Raw genomic sequence first — 23,431 nt, 5'->3', positions numbered from 1 at the left:
CCTACCATGCACATATCTCTTGTGTTCGGCTGCATGAAAAGGCTCTCAAGCTCATTGCTGTCAACCACTTTCTTCCTCGCTGCGCTGCCATTGACCTCCATCTCTCTTCTGGCAGCCCCGTTAAGCCCAGAGGCTCCCTGGGAAGACGAAGAAGAGTCCACAGCAGCGCCGTTCCCTGCCTGGGGGGTGGCCTGAACTGTCTTACACATCATTAATCTGGGGATTACATGAACATTCACACATTAAACGTTTGCCTGATTCTATACACACGATAGAAATAGACCCTTTAACAGCAACTATTGGCAAGTTATTCCACCGGCACCATTAACTGCCTCATGAATGTGCACGTCGTGCTAGTTCTGACCTGCCACGGTAGCTGAAGACGAGGAAGAGCACGCAGAAGATGATGCAGGTAATGCCGATGTGAATGCCGATTATGATGCCCGTGGTGGATGTTTTGCCCTGCTCATCTTTCACACAGTCGCATGGGCCGTCCAACACTGAGGAGATATTGCACACAACACGGTCACATCACAGCTGGGTGAGCTTGGACTGTTTATGTGGCATGAAGGTCAACTTGACTGATACAAAAGATGTTATGTGAGACTAATCTACTTTCATGCTCTGTATTGATGTGGGGCAGTGTGTAGCTGTGTGAAAATATTTCCATATTTGGTGGGTCACTGCAGCGGTATAAGGGGTAGTGGCAACAAGTGAAGACATCTCTTCGATATACGGTCATATTTAATTCAAATCCACCCTGTACTCCAACCACATTTAGCCCTTTTTTTGAGTAATGATTCTTGTGATTTATTGGGTTTTTCTACCTGTCATCTCAGTTAAACCATGCCTCAAGTCCTGGACCAGTCTGATAAAGAACAAACCTGGAATCCAAGTAACAGAGAAACAACTTCGTGGAGGAGGGCTTTGGTGATGTACACCCACAGCATGCTAGATGATGCAAGATTTGCTTGGCCTTCACTACACTTCCCCAGACTGCTCGTAGAATCTTGCAGCCCACACTGGGCAGACCTTTTGTGTTAAAGGTCCACTTCTTCCAAGATAAAGTGGAACGATAGAAATGCAGCAGCAATACTTGAAAAAAAACCAGCAAATCGTTTTTAGTGAGGATGAAGTGAGTCAGGTATGTCAGCTCATATGCGCCATACTGAGGATCAGAGGGCAGAAATCATTTGATGAGCCTGTGTAGGCCAAAGTCTACACTTTGCAGACAGATACGAGATTGGGAGAAAGAGAAAGAGGCGAGAGACCCAGTAAAGATACTCTTTTTATAGCAAGATCAAAGGAAGGGGTGATATAACTGTATTTCTTTTTATCTTTGTAGTACATCAGTCTCTTGTATTCAAAAAGCACGCCCCGAGAGATCCAAATTGCAGGATTGGGCAAACACCATTTCTAAATAAATATACTAGACAAACAGACCTTCTGTGATCTAGTTTTTCTCGCTGGCATCACTGAAAGATTAAATCCTGTAGTTCAAAATGCATTAAGTCAAAATGCAGATCCAATAAAGAAAACATTTAAGTTTTTCAGAGACACTTCGCTTCTCTCAAATGACCTTTAACCATTTATTTCCACTCTGACAGTTCATTCTGGGATTCAAATCCTGACTCCTGGTTTTGGATTTGTCTTATTTGCTGACCCATCTTGGCATGACACACCATTCATTACTTTTTTCTTACATTTCCAGGCAAACAATTTTTTTCTTGAAATATTTTTCATCCTACCTCAATACCGTCAGAAAGACGTATTACGTGAGGCTCACAAAATCAATCAATATAAAAAGGATTAAACCCATGGACACGTAGTCTATGATATATAGAGATGATGCATATGGGAAGCCTCTCCACCTCTGGAAATGGACATTGGTGAGATAATCAGATGACCTGTGGGACAGCGCCATCTCACTAATCCATACATCATCATGTGCATGATGATAATATTTTATTTTTTTAATTCACATCATAGTATTTGATTCAAACTTCAGTTTTGTTTTTCCACTGAACCAATATGTTACAATGTCCCAGGAAGCTCTTTTCAGATCAACTACTGTAAATGCATTTCTATTATTCTCAGTTTATTGTTTCCCTTTTTGTTAGGTGTATTGTTATATAATCTTTTTTTCTCCACTGTCTGTCTTCCTGAGATTTTTTTTGTCCTTGGAGAACGTGATATGGAGATGTGGGCAGACTGTACACTTCCATATGTCCACATTTCAAGATGACTGTATTTTAAGTGATGGAAAAAATAATAAAGAAAAATTCACCTGATTTGGCCACTGCCTCCCGAAGTGAAACAAATCGTATGGTGGCATTCCCATCTCCATGCTGGTTGTGAGCAATCAACTTTATCTCATAGACCAGTGAGGAATCTGAACAAAAGGAAACAAAGAAAGCATAAAAAAAATCAAAAATAAGCACCACGAGCTGTTAGTGACATATTTTTAGCTCTTGGCAAAAACAACTATGTAAACCCACTAAAGTGCATTAACAAACCATTCTGCATCACAGGCCCGCTCATCAGCGCTTACGACGTGTGACGCTAATTACCAATAAAAGCAATGATACAGTCAGCTGTCATGTCTCACCCAGATGAGTGATGTTGTACTGGGTGATGTTGCGAGGGAAGGTGATGGGCCCAGTGAACAGTGGTGTGTGCGCTCTCCTGTAATACAGCCTGAAGCCCTGAGGCTGGCCCATCTTGGAGGAGGACTCCCATGTTGCTTGTACAACACTGCTGTTCACCACCTTTGTGTAGAGGGAAGGAGGAGCTGGCACTGCAACACAAAACAAAATGTAAACCAAAGTAGTTAAACAACTATCAGAAATTTGATCAGGTGTGGCAAAAATAAAATGTGAGCAATAATATTTTTACTTTTTTCCTCAGGATGAATGAGCTCTAAAATATAAAGCAGTGATAGCAGGCCAATTTGTCTTATGTTTTATGGATGTTCTGCAATAATTAAGGGGAAATCATGTGTTTTACCTATGCTACAAATCCTGTGGGAGTCTTGATATTTCTTTTTTTTTTTTATTTCCGCCAACTCACCCTCTCCATGAGTGCTCTCGGTGACACTGTCCGAAGGTTTGCTGGCCCCATGGGATGTGTAGGCCTTCACATAGAAGGTATAATTGGTGGAGGGCTCCAGGTCCCGGATGATCTGCTGCAGCGTGACCTTACTGACGGCCTCCTCGTATTCCATCTCCGCTGGGTCTGAAGGAAGAAGGGTGGAGGAAGAAGAAGGGGAATAAAATAAAGGAGGAGACGAAGTTTGAAAACGTTTGTAAGAAAAATAGGAAAGACATCAATGGGAAAAGGAAAAAAAAAGATGGAAAATAATATGTTTCTATTAGCACTTGTGCTTACTGCCCACTTCAGTGGGTTTTATCAAAGCATTTACAGTATTTAATAGCTAATTTAGTATCACTCTGGGCCTCAGGGTGAATTGCAGAGGCGGCATAAGAAGATGGAGGGAGGAATCGGGAGAGTTGTTCAGGATGTGTTAAAGCATTTTATTGCTTTTAATTCAGCAATTCATCCAACCATAACCACTATCTACATCTAGCCCTCAATCCACTGGGCCACGCCACGGTGGAGAGGAAATTACAGGAGATACTATTAGTCGTCTCTCAGGTCCCTTAATCATCAGTTCATAGATCAACTGAGGGGAACGTCAGCTGGTGCTGCAATGGTCTCCCCATAAAAACAAGTAAAAAACACACACGGTTAATTGTACCATACCCACAAGGTAAAGAAAATAAATAAATGAGGCATGCTGTTATCGAGTTATCATTATTGTAGCCGTCTGTAGTGGCATTAGTGGTATGTACGGACTTTTCTAGACACCACCTGACAGAGGAGCACCAATTTAAACATCCAAAACAGTTGGGGATCAGAGATCAGTCAGTCTGTTACCCCTTAACACAGAGTGTATCTGATAGATACAGGTTTTTTAAGTATTTGATGCTTCTGCATCATCAGTGTGATTTCCTCTCCCTCCTGAAAACCCAAAATAAATCCCAGAAAGCTGATTCTGTTCATCTGGACGTAGCATTTTCAGTAGGAGACACTTTTCATCACTCATCCAAGTGACTTCTTCAGTGTCAGCTGAATGCAGGTTTCCCCACCTTATAAACAGTACATGTGCATAATGGCCGACACTGGCACCACTTGGTGCGGTCGGTTTCATGACCTTTAATAAGTAATTTGTCATGATTATTGATCAACGATCATGAGCTATTTGACTATTTGCAGAGAGCAGTCACAACATTATAAGATGGTGAAACTTGTAGCCTTAGACTCCCTCTTCGATTCTGAGATGGTCTTTCCCTTCTCACGTAAATGGCCGCCTTGACTCAAAGCTCAAACTAGCCTTCTTCTCTGTCCCGGATGTGTACATCCTCATCTTTGAAAGAGTGTACAATACATTTTTAAGCAATAAATCACAAATAAAATGCAGATGTAGCAAATATGCTATAAATCAAAACTCATATATGGAAATTTTTTTGTGAAAAAGTTTAATAAACACTCTGGCAGTTATTTCATGGTTCAGGCTTTAAAGGGCTAATCTACCATTTTGCAAAGTTGTTTTCTCCCTGAAGGTTTGAGGTCGCATTGCTGACATGTGAAAACAGCTTCTTGTTGTTTTTCCATTTCTTTTCTTTCTGTAGACCTTGGATCCACCTCTTTGTTTATCTTTAAACAAAAGTATGTGTCGAGGTAATTCAGTGTAAATGTAGCATAAAATACTAAAACATGAATTTTCCATAGGCATAGCTGTAGCTGTGACTGTCACCTTGGTCGTTGTTTCTTGTTTCTCATTTCTCATTTAACATTAATGTGATAACTCTTCCAAAGTCTGACACACCAAACTACACATTAGATTTGACATCTCTCAGACTCTACTACTAGAAACCTGCACTTACTGCTAATGAAGGGTTTTACCTTACCAATAATTTGTATGACTGTTACAACGATGGCTGCTAGTTTGAAGCGGCGTGATAAATAAATGAAATAAACTGAAGTGAAGCATTAACCTGAAGTGACGTGTGTGTGTGTGTGTGTGAGCAGTGCTTGCGAATCGCTTTTGTGCCTCAGGACCATCTTTGTCTGTGTCGGTGCCGTTCCTCATCATTTCATTACTGTAGCAGCTTATTTACATAATTGAATTGTAATGAAAGTGTGGCAGCGTTCTCTTGTTTGCTGCCATTTGTAGTTATGTGAATGAATTTAGCCGCATCCATTCCTAATTCTTCAATGTCATGGGGCTCCTCAAACACTTATTTACTTTCAGAGCTGATTTATTCCACGTTAAGAGGCCTCTGTTTCTTTTCTGCCTCCTCTCATCTCACCTGGCATGCCTTTTGACGGAGACTTCATGTCACACTTGTTTTAACTAAAGCTTTGCTTTAAACTGTATCTGGATCTTCAAGAAGCCCCACCTGAGGTCCGGCGGATGTGGAGCACATAACCGATGATGTCCTGAGTGTTTTTATCGGGTTCCCTCCAGGACACCTGTATGGTGGTGGGGGAGAGGGCCTCTGCTTGCACGTGGGTGGGAACGCCAGGCAGTCCATCAGCCCAGAGCACCGTGAGGCGGGCACTGGCCTGCGTAGAGCCCGCGCTGTTCTCAGCGATGCACTGGTAGATAGCCTCGTCATCCTGGCTGATGCCATATATCGTCAGTGTGCTGTGGAAACAGCAGAGGAGAGAAGCAGGAAGCAGAGAGTGTGGGAAAGAAGAAAGGAAACAAGGAAGTTTAGTTTCTCTGGCACAAATGTGGAACGTAAGATTCTTACTATTGCTTTACTAGCAGTGCAATAGCTGCACCTCGTGTTTGAGCAGGTGAATTCTCTGCCTTAAATTCTATGAGGCATTTAGGTGCCTTCTTTAGCCTTTAAACCTATTATGTTGATCCAGTGCCACTGATGGCGGTAATGCTTCTTACCAACTGTAAGAAAGAAACTGTTCTGTACTATGTGACTCACATACTTGAAGTTTAGATGAAATGCTACAAAAACTGTTGAAATCTGTGAAAAGTAACTGCCCATGTTGGCTTAAATAAAAAAATAAAAAAACAGGAGTTGCAAACACAAGTTTAGATTTTGAAATTTTCTGCTCACAGCGTCAACAACATATCCTCTTTAATCATAGCATCGGTGGCAGACCCATGGTGTGGCCATGGCAACCAGACTATAAAGTCTGCCCTCTACACAAGACCAGTGGTGAAGCTGTGTCCAGGCTGTAATATTTTAAAACTTGAACAGCATCCGGTAATGACTGGTTTTCTCCTTGGAACTTTCTGTTTACAGAACTGTTTCTCTACAGCTACTTTTCCTTCATGGACTCATTTAAACAGTGAACTTTTTAAAATTGTAAATATCTTATGAGCTTTACAGTATCAGCAATGGTTCACAATCGAAAAGGAAAAAAATGTAAATTGTGTATATTAAATAAGAGCGAGTGTTAACAAAGAAAACCCCAAAACACAAAAACTGTTTGTCCTGTAGCGTTTTAACTCATCTCTATGCAAGAAATGAGCTCAACCTCCCCACCATTATAAAAATTGTCTTGCTCCACCACTGTGTAGTATTCTCTCTACTGCTGTCCAAACATTACTACTAATTTTCACAATTTTAATTTTCAAAACCAACTTTTGACAGTTTACACACATAAACTGCAGGAATCACGTTCGAACATTTTTTTTTAAAGTTGTCATTACACAAGTGTAGCACACCGTAATTTCTTTAGAGCTGGCAGATTAAAGAGTGCTTAAGCTGCTAGCTGAAAACATCAGCCATCTATGCTGTAACATGCATCTCTAATTGGCAATGTCTAGACAAGTTCTTCTAGGCTCCAGCGCACGTCGGGAAAACAGCTTTTGACTGAAGTCTTCAAATGTCATAAAGTAAAAAAGTACAGTGTTTTTTAACAAAGTCTCAAGAGATACTCATGCTTGAATAAATCCATTTAATGTAGTATATCTTTCTCCTGGTAAGGACCACACAGAACAAAAGATGACTGTGACATAAAGTCAAGAGCACGAGTTACTGTGTTCAGCTGGATGAGAGAAAAAGTGATTTGTGGCACAGACAGCAGGCAGCAGCAGTAAGAACAGAAGGTCCTCAATCATGCGGAGCGCATACTAGATTCATCATGAACTGAATCTCCCATGGCAGTAGATAAATTTATATCAGTGCTTCAAAAAAATCAAATTTGCCCACATCAGTATAAACCGTGACATTTCCATACACACATGTGAACTCTACCTATGGACACACACAAACACGCACACACCTTTCTATCAAACCTCTGACACGCTGCTCTTTGTCCTCATTTTTCTCTACTTCTATCGCTTCCCTCCTACCTGGGTTGTCCTCTGTTATAGAATAAATATAGGGGAGCACTGTGTGTGTGCATGTGTTTACCTTATGTATGTACATGTGTAGGTTGTGTAGGTGTTTTTAGACAAGAATACATAATCCACTTTTCACATCCTGCCTGTCTTCAAGCAAAAGAAAAAAATAGTAAAACATTTAACATACTATGGAAATGAGGCACTGCAGTGTAAAGCATTTCTTCATGTCATTGTTATGTCAAGGCTATTTCTGCTGTATTTAAAGTATTATATATGCCAAAGAAAATATGAATATGAAACGGACTGAGCTATACCTTCAAGATGGTGCACCCCTTGGTCATGTTATTTCTAGAGTTCAGAAGCATTTGTCAGATAAAGGGAAGTAAACTGTCGGGTTTGTGGCTCTCACGCTGTGTTTTTACCTTTAAGCGAGGAAACTGAATGCCACAGGACTTTAATATATACTGCAATATCCCGCTACTCTGTCAAGTGCAGTTTGTAAGAGTTGGTACAGCAGAATGTGAGTTTTCTTTGATGAACAGGAAGCATTATCTTAAATAGACCTTCCTCACTACGCTGCTATGAGGAAAAGAAATCAAAATATAGATGAGCTATTAGAAAGTAATGTGTAAATCTTGAACTACCCCTCTTCTCTTTATATTTTATCAGATTTTTAAAGGACATGCTGACAAACTGTGTTACCGTTGACAATTTTCATAGAGTCGCCTAGATGGGAACAAATTATGTGTTTTGTGACAGGCTCGTCCTGTGCTTTGTGCTTTAACATAGAATTTGTTTCTTTGCTAAGTTGGTTGTTATATGTAGACACAAAGCAGGTTCATCCTTTGAGTAAGGTGCCCTTTTTATGGTGACTTACGGTTTAGAGGTCAGTGTTAAGTGGCTTAATAAACACCAACAAATTCCTCTAAAAATTGTATAAGGAATGGACTGAAAATGAGTGAAATAGCAGGCATTGTCCAAAGATCCTGGAACATTATTGCTAAGAATTTTAGCCTCCTAGATCTGTGAAAGGGAACATGAGCAAAGTGGCATTTCAGTTCTCAGCAGCACTGACATCGCGCCAGCCTCAGTGCGTTTCATGCAGATGGATTTTTAAGGTCAGGCGAGCACTCTTCTGGGTCAGCAGGTAGGACAAAGAACTGAATTATTCCATTTCCTTTTCAAAATTGAAGTGTTGTTACTGGAGGTTTCTAATCTGGGTCAGAGAAAGCTGCGAGATGGAAGAGTCATTATTCGCTCCGGGCTGCCAGGTGGACTCAATCTGTATAATTATCAGGTCAAAGAGGTGCTCTGCATTGCAGCCTCTCTGAGCCAATCTCACCTCTGACCCCTGAGGTGGCAGCAGTCACCAGCCCTCAGCTCGCTACTCAACCATCACGTTTCTGACAGCCTTTCATATCAGCGATGGATGGAGTGTTTGCAGACAAGCAGCCTGACCAGACGCAGCAAAGAGGCCCCCGGGGATGCACTACTCAATGCCACCGCGGCCGGATGGGCCCCATGAGTGTGAGAACGGAAGGCAGCGAAATTTCACAAGAAGTCGCTGGTTTGAGGAGGTACAGTAACGTCCAGCCGCACGTATGCAAATTCACACACACCCACGCACTGACACATACATTTCACAAATGCATGGATGGACGCTGTTAGCTGGTCACTTGTGAAATTCCACAACTGCTGTCAAAACCTGCTTTATAGGAGGAAAGCTCTAGATGTTTTAGACATTTTAGAGCAGGGATGTTAGTTAATGGGCCACAATCAGTCGACTTTGATCCTATATGTGCTGTACCCCCCCCCCCAAAAAGGTGAAACATCTTCAAGAAACTTGATGATTTATCATCATTATAAAAAAGCCGCAAAATTTCCCCTTTTTGTTACTGTGAAAAGTCAAACTTGATGCAGAAAATGGTCAAATTTAACTATTTGTCTGTATTTTACTTCTTTAAAAACAAACCAAAAAATGTCAGGAATTAGAATCACTTTCACTTCACTTTCAAGATGTTCCAGCTATTGATGAGAACCAACTACTAATAACTTATATGTAATTTTCATTTCACATTTTTTACTGTTTGACGCTTCTGATTTAGAGTTTCATTATCTACAAAAAAGTTCCTGTTTGATCTTGTAATCATATTCATGAAGATTTGCTTTTTATCTCTGTTAATTATCACTGCACAGTGATGACTGTATTAATTTAGGTATAATGATTTCAGTGCTGATGCACTGATTTAAGTCTTTTTTTGGCTTAATGTCTTTAGTTCAGCCTCAGTGTCATTTGACAGTTTAGTGACATGTTGTTGTGTTTCTGAGGTCTTTTTTCCTCTCTGTCGCTTCAGCTGGAAACATAAATTGCATTTACACTGCTTCTTGTATCAGATCACTGCTGAGGAATGATGTGACAGATGGCGGATGTTTAGATAACCACGTCACAAATATTTGTAAAGACCAAGAGGAACAAAACATACCTTTTCATTCCAGGAAACCGTATTAGTTATTGAACAAATACTCTGCAAGGTTTGACGCTGCTTATATGAACTCATATATGAACCCTCCTATCTCTACACATTAGAGGAAAGTTTTTCCCATTTTCATGCACACAAGCCAATGAAAGGTTTTACAAGTGGCCTGTACTCTTTATTAATGTTTTCAAGGTTTTCAGCACCGACTGATTTTCTAACAGCAAATGTGGTTTAGTAGCGCAGAAAACTGAATTCAGCAAAAAGAAACTTTCAATTAACGGAAAATTTACGTGGTCGTTTTTTTAAGCAGCTGTGATCGGACTTTGGAGGTGTGCAGCCTGTCGCCTGTAGCTCTTCATCTAACAGCTCACTGTGGCTGCTCCGTCTTCTTGATCCATTACTCCCTGCAGTGTTACAAATTGATCCGCTGTCGAGAAATACTAAAAATGACTTGTTTTATAGATGCATTGTTGATGAATGGCAGCAGTAAATGCTAAGCTTACTCAAATTCAAACATTTGAAAACTTCGCCATGTTCAAATACTTTCTGACTCAGTTTCTTTTTGAATCGATCGGTGTGTATTTATAAGCAAAACCTCACCAACGATCCAAACATATGTGAGGGAAAAAAAGCGAGTGACAGAGATGAAAACACACGGGAGGTGTATGGCCTAAATTTGGACTGTTTGCTTGTCTCATAGGAGCTCCTGAACTGAGCTGTCCCGTCCTGACAGGTTGACACCATCATTTACTGATCAGTTCAAGGTCGCTTCACAGATTGACAGATAAGGCTGTGGACCGGGGGGATAGCTGACAGTGGGGCTTTGGGTCTGTTGTTCAGCTGCTAAGGCTGTGTTTACTCTCCGTTGTCTCTGAGCAGCACCCCATCAAAAGCCAGCTTTGCCATTCTGGATTCAGTGAGAGTGAAAGGAAGAAGAAGAAGAAAAAAAGTCTGGGGACAAAGAGAGAACAGGAGGAAGAGGCGGGAAGGGGGAGGGGAGGAGTGATGAGCTGTCTGTGGCCTGAGAGGAGGGAAGGGCCCAGGGATATGACTGATTACAGGCGAGGTCAGAGTTCAAGGCCAATGCTCAGGCCCCAGCTCGCTGTAAAGTGGGCAGGAAAGGGGGATGTGGGGCACAGAGAGGGGCCTGCAAACAAGAAAGGCAGGTCTTGGTGAAAGAAAGTTAAAAAAAAAAGGAAAAGAAGAAAAGAAAAGGGAAAAAAACCCTTTGAAAGGATTCTGCTACAAAATGACCAGGTTTGTGTGGTGGTGCCCTGCTCCTTCAGATGTTGGCTATTAATTTGAAAATACACCACGCCTCTCAAACACAATTGAAAATGTTCTTTTAATTACTACATAACTTTCTACACAGATGAAAAAGGATCCTTAGTCAATCTGAATGATTAAAATTTAATTATTTTTTTCATTCTTCTCTTTTTTTTCACCACAAGAGAGAATTTAATCTTCATCCACTGCAGTAAAACCAAACAGGCTGACTTTCAACCTCTCAATTATTAAATTGTCGGCGATCACAGCTTGTGTTTGTTGAGGGATCACACAGATGTAAGAACAAGGTATAATGGTCCAGCTCTGAGAGGGTTTAAATAACCAGGATAGCATATTTCACAGGAGGCTGGCCAGCAAACGCTAATAATGAAGGGGCTTCATAATAATGCTGGCAGTGTGTGTCCGTGGTGTCACATTTGTTGGTTTGTGACAGGAAGAACACACGCCTCGCGTGTTTACAGAACCAGCCAATCAGCTTATTTCTGACATCACTGCATATTGCCCACACAGCCTCGTCGTTTTCCTACATTTGGCGAGAATAGAGTTCACAGGGCTGAGGAGTAAAGGGCATCCCACTTGTGAATTGTCATGTTGGATTATGTGTGTGCGCAAAATGAATGATGGCATGCACCATGGGGCTATTTTGCACATACGGACTTGCTTTTTGATTAATGTGTGTGCGTGCGTATGAATGAAATGTACAATCGATTCCCTTTCCTTCCCTCTTTGCTCTTGAAGGTCAGCATCATGAGAGTCGGCAGTGTGTGTATATACTGTTACACCAACCACACACATTAATTAAAATCTCTCTCCTAGGTATGTTGCACTGTGTACTCAAGCCTACACTATCTGATAGTCTCTGAATATATCTATGTACATATCTGTGAAAACAGAATAATTGTGCTACCCGGAGCTGTTGAATGAATTTGCATATCATTATACATCACTTGTTTTAGCTTGGTTCAACAGGTAAATTCTGCCTGATCCCATATATTTTTTAGGACCTCCAGAAAACACACTACATGGTTTTTCAGGCTCTGGGTAAAACTCACCCCACCGTGAATTTAATATACAGCTAAAATCTGCAAGATGTTTATACCTCAGTGGGAAAGTAACATGTAGTTTTACCCCTCACTTCCCCTCAAATGTATACACATGAGATATAATGAGTGCAGTAGATGAGTAATCTTATGTAATTATGACTAAAAAATGTTCTTTTAAATATCCAGAGATTGACTAATGAATCTAAAAGTGCTCATAATTTTTCTCCACATCATCAAATCCTGGCAACTAATGCATGATTATTCTTAAATGTAGACATAAGCTGTGCATAAATGATGGACCTTCAATTCACTTCTGCCCATTTTTATTTATATAGCACCAATTCACCACAACAGTCGCCTCAAGGTGCGTTAAGGTAAAGCTTCACATTTACCTTAACGCACCTTGAGGCGACTGTTGTCGCTAGTATTTGGGGAGAAAACCCTGACAGACAACCCCCAATGATCAAGGACTTTGTGATGGTGGGAAGGAAAAAAACCCTTTTAACAGGAAGAAACCTCCAGCAGAATCAGGCTCAGGGAGGTCCAGCTATCTGCTGTGACCAGCTGAGAAAAGACAAAGAAATCACAGGGAGACAGGACAATACTGAGCCATCAACTGTTGGTTTAGGGACTAAACTTCTGTTTTGGTATTTTTAAATAAAATGGTGGAGGATGTGTCATGCTCACATGGTAAAGCAATTTTTTTCAATCACAAGGTAAAGAAGCACTAAATCAAACCTGGCTTTATCATTTAAAAATTTTTTTTTTTTTTAATTTCTTGTTAATGATTTTATGACCTGAACGTGTTTTACTAAGTAGAAGCTAAACCAAGTCATCAAGACCATAAACTCATCAGGAAAGACTTTACAGAGGATGTAAATCAAGCGAGAAGTAGAAAATGTTTCTCACAATTTTCTTTACCATCTTACTTAAGTTGCCCCCTGCTGGCCACTATAAAGAATGCAGACTTGAGGCACTGGCTTCTCACTCCAGACGACTACATACATCTTTTAAATACAGGCTATGTCACTTACAGAGGGTTTTGTTTAATCATAAAAGATCGACTGGTTCATACTTTTTTCAGCACAAATGACTTTTTTCCCCCTAAACTCATTGAATTATTTTAGCAATTTATAACTACCTTACAAATATACAGCATCTGTGAGGGGAAAATGATACAAGGAACATATAATATAGATTCTGGATTTACTACTGTTTGAACCTTGCAGCATATGTTTATATATGTTATCTGTTAGTCAAAGAGAAAATTGCAACTTTTCAGTTTTTAAGCAGAAATTGTGAGAATTTCTTGATTTTCATCAAACGAACTCCCTGAACAGAAAGAGTTTAACATTCCACTGCAGACAGACAGACAGACAGTGCAGAGTCTTAACAACAACAAGCTGCTCTGTTCTCTAAATAGCTGATTGCAATTCCTGTTTAACCAGCTGAGTTTGTGATGTAATTAGCTAATGGGAGATCTCAAGCTGAGGCCTGCCTCCTTAATCAATCAGATAGTTTTACATGAGATTCATGTAACAGCAGGTCATGCAGTAATGGTGTAGAGTAGAAATACTGTAATGCTCTGCTTACCCTTTCTATCTTTTTCTCGTCTCATCTATTCTCCCTGCCAACTCATCACTTCTCTATTGAACACAAAGTGAGATTCATTTTTCTCACTTTTTCACCACATCTAAGTCTGGCCTCTCATTTATTTCTTCCCACTCTTCTTTCCTCCTTTGTTAGCCCCTCGCTCCATCTCGCTGACAAATAGAGACTGGTGGAAGGCAAGTAGGAGTGCAGCAGTGCGTGTGAGCGATGAAGGTGTCTGCTCTCTTCACTCACTGCGACGTAGTGTGAGTATCGATTCTTTTTGGTGCATACTGACTTCATATTTTGTATAATATGAATAATAACAGCATATCAGGATAATTGGAGTATCGAAGGTTGAAACTATGCTTAGCAGTGTTAAGAAACAGACTGGAAACTTTGGGTTTCTCCAGAAATATCATAAAATCAAGCATGGATTTAAAAAAAACCCACAACTCTTGGCCATGAAGTGTTAACAGCCAAATATACTCACATACATACATACATATATATATATAATCTCTGAGATGTTTCCATGTAGCCTTTACAGTGTAAGGTGCTGAGAGCAATATATAACAGAGCTGGTTCCACCTCCTCGTGACATTCCTGGGAAGTGCCATGGGGAAGCAACCAGCATTGAGTCAATACAGCGCACACATAAAAAGGCAAAAATAAATTGAGGCTCACGCCTTGGCAAGAGCGAATTTCAGCAGCTGCCGCGTTATAGAAGTAACACAAATGCGGAGAAAATGAACATTTGATGATGCCAATGATCAGATCAAGGCAGTAGCAATTAATACTGACAACCATATTAGTCCTGTTAGCCGGGTGCAGCTTTGTAAGTGACGCCTGGAAAGAAAGAAAGAAATCTGATCTGTGATAATTGCAGTTATCACGTTATGCAACTGCCCAGATGATGATGACTTAATAAAATCGCTGTAACATGTGACAGATTGGTTACAGATCAGTTTTAAGAAGAGTTGTTTTGTTTTTCATTTTGTGGTTTTCATGTAAATATATAATATCATAAGCATATATAAATAAGTTAATAAGCTTTTTAGAAATCGTTTCTGATCTGATCCTCTGTAGGTTGTTGTGCACGGTTCAAGTGGTGATTTTTATGGGAGGAAATGAACTTGACAAATTTGTTGGGCTGCCTAAAGTTTTAGGTGAGGAAACAAACAGCTGTTTAAACAAATTTATGGTATCAAAAGGGACCATTTTTTTAGAAAACATCTAACAGAATCAGCAAAAACTGAGCAAACTGTATTACTACAGAGCTCTGTGCCTCTGTGAGGATTCCTGTATATATGAATAAATTTCAATATGATTAAAGTTTATTTTTTTGTTTACCTGTTGTTGTTTCTGAGTTTGACGTGCCCCCCGGGCTCCAGAATCTGCCCGTTCTTCAGCCAGGTGAGCTGCGGCTCAGGCTCGCCCCGCGCTTGACAGGTGAAGATAGCGGTGGTGCCGACGGGCCGGGCGATGGACTGCGGAGGCTGAACGAATTCTGCTGGAGCTATAAGAGGAGGCAGACTGAGAATCAGATCGAGTAACCTCAATCCGTCAAGCGAAAGATGTTGCTGGATAGATCGGTGCCAGAAAAATAGAAATACAATTTTGGCAGAATTAAGAGGTGCAGAAAAAGAAAAAGCCAAAGGGTGAGAATGAGGAAGGAAAAATATGAAAGCCTAGGGTATGCGTGAATGGTATAAATACTGCTGTAGAGATATAATTCAGGGTCAGTTGGCAGGATTATGATAGACACCAGATCAATGCAGATACGGGAAAAAGGGGAAGCAGGAAAGCGAGATAAAACCATAAGACTAGTGCAACCAGAGCAATACTTGGGAGTAATTTGCCTTAAAACAGCAGTTCAGTTTTTGTCATATCTGTTCTCATCCCTTGATTCAGGCTTCCAGCCATTATTCATTATTCAAAATAGCAGGTGGTTTATTTTAATTTAAAGAGTAATTAAAGTTATACCTGCTGGATTATAATTTTCTACGTTGGTGCTTTTGAATTATCTCCTCTGTGCATATAATTGTCCCAACAGCTGTAAGTGATCTGACAGCCTAATTTATTTATGCCCACATTAGCCGAGAAAATTTGATGGTATTCTATATACGCGAGTTTCTATAATGCCTTTACTGGAGGCATATCATGATGCCTTTAGTAAAAATACCACACTGCTCCACCTTTTTTTCTGTCCCTGTCATTTTCTTCATCGTCATCAAGGGAGGATGAGCAACCTGAGAAAACCTGAAATAGCTTGAACACAAATACCGTGAGATCAAAGTGACTGAATGAGAGAGGTGACTCTTAAAGGGAAACTTTTGGACCTGTAATTTGATGGGATTATAAGATTACTTTAAAAAAAGTATTTAAAAAGGTAATGAGTAATGTGCAACAGATTACTGTTTATAAAAAAAGGCTGCACTTGTTTTAAATAGGTTAAGTAATTTTAGCTGGTTCTCTGAGGGACAGCACATTTATGACATATATGGAGTATTGAGGGCTACAGCGCATATTAAAAGTCCAAACTGAAGAGCAGTAAATGAAGAAATACAGTACTGTGCAAAAGTCTTAAGTCACGTCTTAATTCTTTATGTTTTGCTTCCATTGGAGACAGATTTTCCTGTCTTTTATTAAAGCGGTCATGAGCCGTAGTTCTTTCAAAGCTTTTCTTTGGCTACTTTTTCACTAGTTTTCAATCCAGACCGCGTCACTTGACCATTTTCAGAAGTATTTTTGTGAATCTTTAGCCTCTTTGTTACTAGCAGTCTGTTCCAAAAATACATCATGTGCTCCCCTTTATTCTTATTATTATTCCATTATTAGGTCCAGTAAAATGGACCTAATATGCTGATTTTTATGCATATTTGTAATTCTTGGCTTCTATTAGGGTACATTTACATGATATACTTTTCTGAATAATCCTTATTTATCCTATACTGGCCCTTGATGACCCTCAGTTCATCATGTGTATGTAAAAATCATTTTCAGCTCCTCTTCAGCCAACTGTCTTCTGTTTGACTGCCCCTAGCAAACAGAAAGTTTTAAACAGGCACTGCGCTGGCCAGAGCTGTATGCTTGAGATAAACATATTAACCACATCCTGCTTCTACTGACATCATACAGCCAAGAGTGGGGAAAAAAACCCCTCGAAATAGGGTCTTACACATACGCTGGCCTTATTTGAAAGTTTGGCCATATTTAACGTGGGCATTCACCACTCTATGTGTCTTTATTTGACAAAAAAAAAAAAAAAAAAATACTAGGAACAAGTCAAACAGGTCAACTTTAAAAGATCTGTCACACTTTCGGCTGTCAAGTTGAATCCCTGTTTATTTTGTTTTCCCCGCTCTTCTGCCCTCCTTCTTGTTCCAACACTAATAAATAAAATGTTGTCTGACACTTTCTCAATGTAAGCATTTCCATTCTCCCCAGTGGAAAAGCTAAGGGGCCGTTAGGCACTTGAATGAAGGGGGCTGACAGCGTGAGATGGTCCTTTCATTCATCTCAGTCCTTCCCAGCTTCATTGTCTGTTTTGTGCACACTTGCTGTGTGCTTTGAGGGCTGACTTGAAGGTGAAGGTCAGAGGGAGCTCAGGAAGGCATTGATTTGCACCTGTAAGGGTGTGGGGTAAGACCGTGAGCACCAGCTATCCACCTTACGCTTGTTTTTCGCTTCTTTGGCGGCTACAGTTTGACTCTTTCATTCTTTGTTTCTCTCTTCTCTCTTTTTGTACCCCAAAGGAGCCAACATAAATCCAGCTTGTTTACTGTGCAAGTGCTTCTTTAAACTGTGGTTGTCTTCTTAGCTTTGTGCTTATTTGAAGTTGCTAATCAGTGACAGCCACTGAAGCCCTCTTATAGTAGCTTATTATCTATAGAATAATGAGAATTACTAATTAAAGCACACTATTCCATCATAACGGAGCAGTTCTAACACGTGTGTTTATTTGTAGTTAATAAGGCATTTTTTGTTTCCTTAAATCAATAACAGAAACCAAAAACAGACAGTGCCACATCATGAATGTCCAGATCTTTTTATCCTTAGCAGGTGAGGGGCTTGTCGCAGACTTGACAAGCAGATGAAATGAAATATTGATTGCGATCGATGCTGCTATAGGCTAGAGCAAAGTATGGTCCGTCTGATCAATATGTGAGTGAGGCTGGATGTTTCCTGCTTGGTGACAATTAATGCACAGGGCAGCCCACACCTGCCATATCCTTTTGGTCAAAAGCACCTGTCTCTTAACACTAACATCAAACACCTTCATGATACTGGCTCCAGCTCTGTGGAGAATAGATGAAAAGAACACGAACAAATTCTAATCAAAATGTTAGAAAGCACACCCAGAATGAAACTTCAAAGGTTTATATTTGTTCTCTGCTGTGGCAGAGCAACAGATTATTGACCTTTAAGTTTTTGTCTAATATTAAAGTTCCCCACATCACATGAAATATATTTTCTTTAAAAAGACTTATAGGATGTATTAAGAGATGGTTTGTCTTGTTTTCACAAAGCCTGTACATACAGTAATATGTAATCAGTTAGTACAGATAAACTAATGACTATAACTACAGGAACACCTACATGTAAGACTGGCAAATCTAAGATATGTTATTATAGGATGTTTTAACTCTGGATGTAATCCTTCCCAAAATGATGCATAAATATATAGCGTATCTTATAGTATCTAGTATATTGTATTGTATATTGAGAAGATGTTATTAGGTCTGTGCTTAACGAAAAAAAGTAACTTTTTAACCAGAAAAGAGAGGTGCTATGGGTTTACCACTTTCACCAGATGATGGTGTTACTTCTTATTTATTGTAGAAAATGTGGATATTTATCTCCTGTGAGACTCAAACAACTGTGTTATAAAACAAACAAATCTAAAATTTAATGCTAATGGCCTGTTATTTTTAAAAAACTGGATATACGTGTCATTTGAGTGAAGAAGAGGCTCGCAGATACAATACTGCAGAGGCATAGTCTCTTGTTGCAGAGCCTGTGAAGAACCACAGAAGAATTTTAAAAAGCTGCAGACATGAAGGCGTGGCTTTTCAGCTGAGGATATCAGTGCCAAAAAAAAGACACAATACATCAATTTCTAGGCTTTTTGAAAACAAACAAACAAAGAAGAAAAATCTGTGTTGCTGAGTTTCTTTTTTTCATCCTTCTAGTCTGGCATCTAAAATCTGCAAATCATATCTCCATATGTCATTCTCTAATTTAAATTTGATGGTTACATTTATAGAATTTCCCAGAAGTGCCCACAGTGTGCATCTCATTTTTGTAGCTCAGACTGTAGTATAAAAATGTTTATAATATGGCTTCACTAAACCTCACCAACATGAATCGAACTACACAGTGCAAACTTGACTGGGCAAATCAAGGCAGGTTTGCAGTGTCCATTTAGAAGTGGGCAGTGCTGATGTTGATGTACATACTTTTCACAGGACTAGCAAATTATAATGGCTGTGAAGGCTGACTTGCACATCTTAGACCAACAAGTACAAGCACTTTGTAGTCTAAAGTGCTTTCAGTGGTCAGTAAGACGAGAGAAGTACTATATAAATGCAAGCCCATTACATTACAAGACAATGAAATAGCTCTGAAACTGCTTGTAGCAAAGCAAGCAGAAAGGCTGAGAATCTGTATCTCTTAATGATGCTTGTCAGGAAAAATGAAAAGGGGTTTAAAGAGCTTCTAAAAGAAAAACTAGAGCTCCTCTGAAAATATGCACGCATGGTCTATAGGATCTTCTAGCAATGGTGTCACAGATTTTCAAGAGAACTGATTAGTTAGTAGGCTATGCTTTGATACAACTCGATCCGTAATCTCCAACATAGCCTCTTAACCTCGCTAAACCCCAAATCCTGCTTCACGGTACACGTCCCCTCACTCTCCAGAGTCCCATCTCTAATCATCAAGTATCTCTGTGCTCAGTGCCTCCAAATAAAAATAATCTTTGTTCATTCTATCTTAAAAAAAACACCTATTTGCCATAAAAGATGTAATCACATGTGTCTCCACAAATGTAATATACTGTATATGAACTTCCCCACGTTGGTAAAAACTGCGCCTGGTCCCTAAAGTGCATTTCAGAGACCACAAAAGCTGATGTTGCAGGACTGTCTGCTTCTCGGTGTGATGCTGTAAATCTATTTTGCTCTGCGTTTTTGTTCTACAATATTAAAGAAAGGATGATTCAAATAAACCTCTGCAGTTATTTTTATTTATTTATTTTTTTATCTCTGCCTAACAGAGTGTTGAGGATTTGAAATCTGAAACTATGACTGAAATTGCAAAAGCTGGGAGTCAGAACTCTTCATTAAAATGTTTGTATTGTCTACCATACAGACTCCAGCTCTGAGCAACAAGCAGAGACATTTTAGTGGTCTTGTGTCTTGCTGGAGGCACAAAAAGGTGTAAAAGTATGCCTCGTATACCAGGAATAACTGATAACTGCTGCTTGGAAGGTAGCGAAATAAAAATCAGCCTGAAATGTTTTGGTATGCTTTGCTTTGTTTTGGGTGAAAATCATTCAAAACCTTCACCCTGAAAAATCTGCACCACCCACTAGATCAGAATGAGGGTTTTAAACTAAAGACCACCTACATAAAACACGCTGGTGGCACAGGAGCAAAGCACTTGTTTATCAATACAGCAAAACTGAGGTGCTTTCAGTCATGGTACAGTAATCATGTTGCCTGATCCACCCACATAGTGCCGAGCTGTACCTTGTCACGTTCCCCAAGATGTTTTGTAGGTGCTTTTAGTTTCACCCAACTGAAAAAAAATGTCATTGCTTTTATCCAGAGCTCACCTTGGACCACCAGACGTCCTTGAGCAGTCCTGCGCACACGCGTCCCTGGTTTGTTAGCGGCACATACGTAGACCCCGGAGTGCTCCACACCAACATCTGAGATCATCAGGTTTCCTGTGCCGAGCACCTGGATTCCCTCCACCCCGATGGGACGGCCGTCTAAAGACAAAAAGAAACAGTTGAGAAGGATGAGTAAAAATCTATGGAGGTCAGCATAAAAAGAACCAGGTACACGGGCACAGTAGGTGTTTATGTTAGATGGGGGTCAACTGAACTATAGTAAAGATCAGAGTGGGTGTAAATCACTAGCAAGACATCTAATTAACATCATGCAAGTTTACAGCCACGAGCTGACAGAAGCAGTGCTATTTCTGTCCCCCCAAGGATGCAGCGCTCACAGCATGTGCTCCTCAGGATTATAATGTGATAAAGCTGCCAGCGCACCATACACCGAGAAAGGTCAGCGAGTTTGTGGTTGAGTCGTGTACACGCTGCAATTTTTTAAAACTTAATTGGGACTTTGTGATAGTTTCCAGTGAGAATCATCTGGCTTTTAGGTGCTTTACAGTAAATCAATGCTGTTTTTCTGCTTCTCCCTAACGGATGTTCAGCTAATTAAAACTTTTATGCTCCAGTTGACACATTTGCCTTTTTCAGGAATTTGTCTGAAAAATCCTCAGAGTACATTTTCTTTTAAGCTGGTTTGCTTCTTGGCACTGGAAATGTTTGAGCTGTCACTCTGGGACCAGAAATTCTAACTGTAACTTCTAATCTTATATCTACTTACACAATCCATAGCTGCCTCCTCTCTGCTTTTGCTGTAATTACATGATAAGCTCACACACTTTCCTGTGCTCCCTTATCTGCAGTGTCAACTCCAACAATGGCTTCAGTCTGCCTATGATGTTAGCTATGGGGCCAAAGGGGCATTTTAATCCCATCTATGAGTTCCATCTGCAGCCTGTAAGCCTGTATGTTCCAGATATGATACACCGAAAGGCCAGGAATGGAGGGAAGGGAGACAGGTACCACAGTGGACAAAGGAGCTCCAGTCAGAAATGCTAACTATGTGGTCAATAGTCAGTGAATACTTTTGGGTTCAGTCCCTTATCTTTAAACTTAAAGCAAGTCACTTTTCAACAGAAAGGTTACTTTGGATAATGAGTTTGACTGGAATTTCAAAATAATGCCACTAAGCCTAAAAATGAATTTGCTGATCAGGATTATCAACAAGTCTACTGTCGTGACCCACATGACCAAGAGTTTACTGGAACACTGAAACTGCCATCAAAACAGCCTTCTGTCACATACTGCTGGTTGCAAAACAAATGAGAGATGATGGTCTATGGGTGTGACTACAGATCTCAGAGTCCTCTGTGGTGGTAAAACTGTTGCTGACGATAACAGTATGATCACCACTTATCTAAGTGAAAAAAAGACTAAAAAACTGTAAAAGCGTACTTTGAAAACATAATGGCACACTCCAAACCAATACACTGTGGCATATGATGGCCTAAACAAATTATATGATGACAAAAAATGATTACCAGACTCATGATTTTGTGTGTACATTGTGCATGATGATATATCCAATTACTGCACATACAAATGTGCTTGTATCAAAGATAATTAGATTATATAATGGTGTGTATTTTACATTACAGCCATATGTGACATGAATATCTCACTAGGTTGTCTACACAACGAGTTTATGAATGTCTTAATTCATCAAGAGTACATGAAATCACATAATATTTTAAATTTTATATACACTGCCTTATGAATGTGGTAAAAACATGTTATTACTGTGTAGCTAGTGTGAGTGTGTAGGCATTATGAGCACCTTTGTCTTGCAACTGTTATTTTGGTTTCTTCAGCCAAACTGTAGTGATGACACATACTGCCATGAAATGCAAAACAACGAAATCAAAGCAAGCCTTTATTCTGGGTGAGACAACAGGTCCAAAACCTAAAACTCCAAAGAAGTGCAGGCAACACAGAAAGCAAAACATACAGAGAGCCAAGGAAGAAGGCTGCACAAACAGATATTGCTACAAAAGGGTGACAAGATGAAATTAATAAGTGCAGGTGAATACAACAAACAGAAAGAGAAACCCAGATCATGACGCAGGAGACAACCAGCTACTGGAGTCAAACAGGAAATGACCAAAACACAACTACACTGACACCAAACAAGACGACAGAGAGAAAAGGAACCCAGGAGGAGAAAGGGACAAGCCCTGTAACAACACAGAGAGGGAAACTTTAAGATAATCAAAGCAGGAAATCAAGGCAATAATAACTTATTAATAGAATAAAAACAGGAACCAAAACCCATTCATATCTCAAGAAGTAAAAGTCACCTTGCAGTGGTATAGTAAGGAAATCAAACTACAGAAAGAGCCCTAAGACCTTGACAGATAAGCGCCAATTTAAGACAAAACAATAAATAATTACAAGCATCAACTGTGACATAGTCCAGGAAACCTAAACGACAAAGACAATTCACTCCTGTGATACAACAACTGAAGATAAACACAGCCAACACACCGCTGGTGCACACACACGACTCGTGTGATAAATGTTGCAGCTTCAATTAGTAAATGTGTAATTATGTGGCGATGCCTAATGAAGACAATACATGTAATTAATGCAATTAATCACGACAAGTTATTGAGATCTAATAAATGTCTCCAACTTGTGTGACACGTGTTCGTATTATTCGAATGCTTTTTCTGCATTTTTTTTCATTATCACACTGGGACGCTGTCCTAACAGAAGCAGTCTTGTTCTTTTCTTGCATTTTCCTGTTATA

The 23,431-nt window shown here is 39.9% G+C and overlaps 1 protein-coding gene and 2 long non-coding RNA genes across 3 annotated transcripts in view; 2 read left to right on the top strand and 1 right to left on the bottom strand.

Moving 5' to 3' along the window:
- igdcc3 (immunoglobulin superfamily, DCC subclass, member 3) overlaps window positions 1-23,431 on the bottom strand; it is a 64,502-nt gene that overhangs the window by 8,939 nt on the left and 32,132 nt on the right. The window contains exons 6-13 of the mRNA XM_003442396.5: window positions 20,617-20,775; window positions 15,129-15,294; window positions 5,463-5,710; window positions 3,070-3,234; window positions 2,609-2,797; window positions 2,288-2,392; window positions 365-500; window positions 6-216 (exon numbers count right to left, since the gene is read on the bottom strand). Coding sequence (XP_003442444.1) covers window positions 6-216; window positions 365-500; window positions 2,288-2,392; window positions 2,609-2,797; window positions 3,070-3,234; window positions 5,463-5,710; window positions 15,129-15,294; window positions 20,617-20,775 — 1,379 coding nt within the window. The remainder of the gene's footprint in view (window positions 1-5; window positions 217-364; window positions 501-2,287; window positions 2,393-2,608; window positions 2,798-3,069; window positions 3,235-5,462; window positions 5,711-15,128; window positions 15,295-20,616; window positions 20,776-23,431) is intronic.
- Window positions 8,660-20,725, top strand: LOC109194173 (uncharacterized). Its single transcript, XR_268968.4, has 3 exons — window positions 8,660-8,955; window positions 13,932-14,041; window positions 20,610-20,725. It is a non-coding gene; the product is annotated as an uncharacterized LOC109194173 (long non-coding RNA).
- LOC102081440 (uncharacterized) lies at window positions 20,731-23,277 on the top strand. Its single transcript, XR_003219435.1, has 3 exons — window positions 20,731-21,075; window positions 21,274-21,376; window positions 21,486-23,277. It is a non-coding gene; the product is annotated as an uncharacterized LOC102081440 (long non-coding RNA).

Source organism: Oreochromis niloticus, linkage group LG1, assembly GCF_001858045.2.
Source record: "Oreochromis niloticus isolate F11D_XX linkage group LG1, O_niloticus_UMD_NMBU, whole genome shotgun sequence".
In the NCBI taxonomy this organism is placed as follows: domain Eukaryota; kingdom Metazoa; phylum Chordata; class Actinopteri; order Cichliformes; family Cichlidae; genus Oreochromis; species Oreochromis niloticus.
This window is presented reverse-complemented; position numbering and strand designations above follow the sequence as displayed.